The sequence below is a fragment of the Myotis lucifugus genome, unplaced genomic scaffold (genome assembly GCF_000147115.1).
Source record: "Myotis lucifugus unplaced genomic scaffold, Myoluc2.0 scaffold_41, whole genome shotgun sequence".
NCBI lineage: Eukaryota > Metazoa > Chordata > Mammalia > Chiroptera > Vespertilionidae > Myotis > Myotis lucifugus.
The window spans coordinates 3,180,560-3,181,684 of record NW_005871089.1 but is presented as its reverse complement, the minus strand read 5'-3'; the positions used below and the strand labels follow the sequence as shown (position 1 = coordinate 3,181,684).

The 1,125-nt window shown below is 44.1% G+C and overlaps 1 protein-coding gene across 1 annotated transcript in view; it reads right to left on the bottom strand.

Annotated features, from left to right (window-relative positions):
* Positions 1-1,125, bottom strand: part of TMEM202 (transmembrane protein 202) — a 28,433-nt gene extending 27,308 nt beyond the window's left edge. Inside the window, 5 exon segments of the mRNA XM_023753168.1 lie at positions 237-585; positions 588-613; positions 616-900; positions 903-928; positions 1,010-1,125. Coding sequence (XP_023608936.1) covers positions 237-585; positions 588-613; positions 616-900; positions 903-928; positions 1,010-1,116 — 793 coding nt within the window. The 5' untranslated portion in view covers positions 1,117-1,125.

Genomic DNA, 1,125 nt, shown 5'->3' with positions numbered 1-1,125 from the left:
AGTAACCCCAGGAAGGGCATAAACATCAGGAAGGACGGTGCGTGACCTCTCCTTATAAACCCACCAGATGAGGGGCGTGGGTCATGAAGGCAGAAAATAAATTATTCTGGAAAACAAAGTTGTAATTCTTATATAGCCAAGTTTATGCATTGAGAATCATACCTTCTACACCCAAAATTATGTTGTTTTAATTTTAATTTTATTTATTTATTTATTTATTTATTTATTTATTTTACACTTTGAGCACCAAAGCAAGAATCCTGTTTCAATCGGGGTCCCACAGTGTTTGTGCCACAAGTCGATGGCCTTGCTCACAATTTCATCTGCGCTGTCCTGGGGAATATTTTCCAGAAACGTTGTTATCTTCTCTGAACTGTTCAGTGCCATTACTTTTAGTTTAAAGGTAAACACTAGTATCTTACAGGATCCGCTTACAACTTTATCCCAAACCCTCTGAGAACTGGATTCGGGCAAGCACCCTGCGAAGCACCTCTTGAACCACAGATCATAAGGCAGTCTGGACACTGCAGAACACATCTTCAGGTGACTCGGCAGCCTGGTATCCTCCAGATTCAAGGACTGTTCACAAAAGCCTTTGGCAGCTGGGGTAAGGACGGTACTTGTTGTTTAACTGGTTCCCAAAGCATCGGGTGATCCAGTAACAGTCGACACTATCTTCCACCATCTCTTCCATGGCCTTAGCAATGGCAAGAAACACTTCATCTTCTGGCCTCAGCGGGGAGGAGGGACTTTGAGGCAACTTTCCAGACTCTAGCAGATACATGCGGAGATAGACTTCACCCTGAGCTGTGGCATCGCTGACAAAGCAAACGACTTTCAGGGCATGAAGGACGACATCCAAGTACTGCCCCTTAGGATACATCATCCCCGGGGCGTGGACTCACGGTGTGGAGGCAGGATCCCTAGATGCACCTTCCATACCAATGCACGGGACATAGACGGGAGAGGAAACCTTTGACTAAAAGTACAAAGTTTCTCAATATCCAAACGGTCAACTTTTAGGAGAATTTCTAATGATTTCTTTTCTTCAACTCCACGAAAACCCACTTTCTCATAATATACTGACCGAAAGTTTCTCTGAGAATCCTCAGTCATGTTTCACTC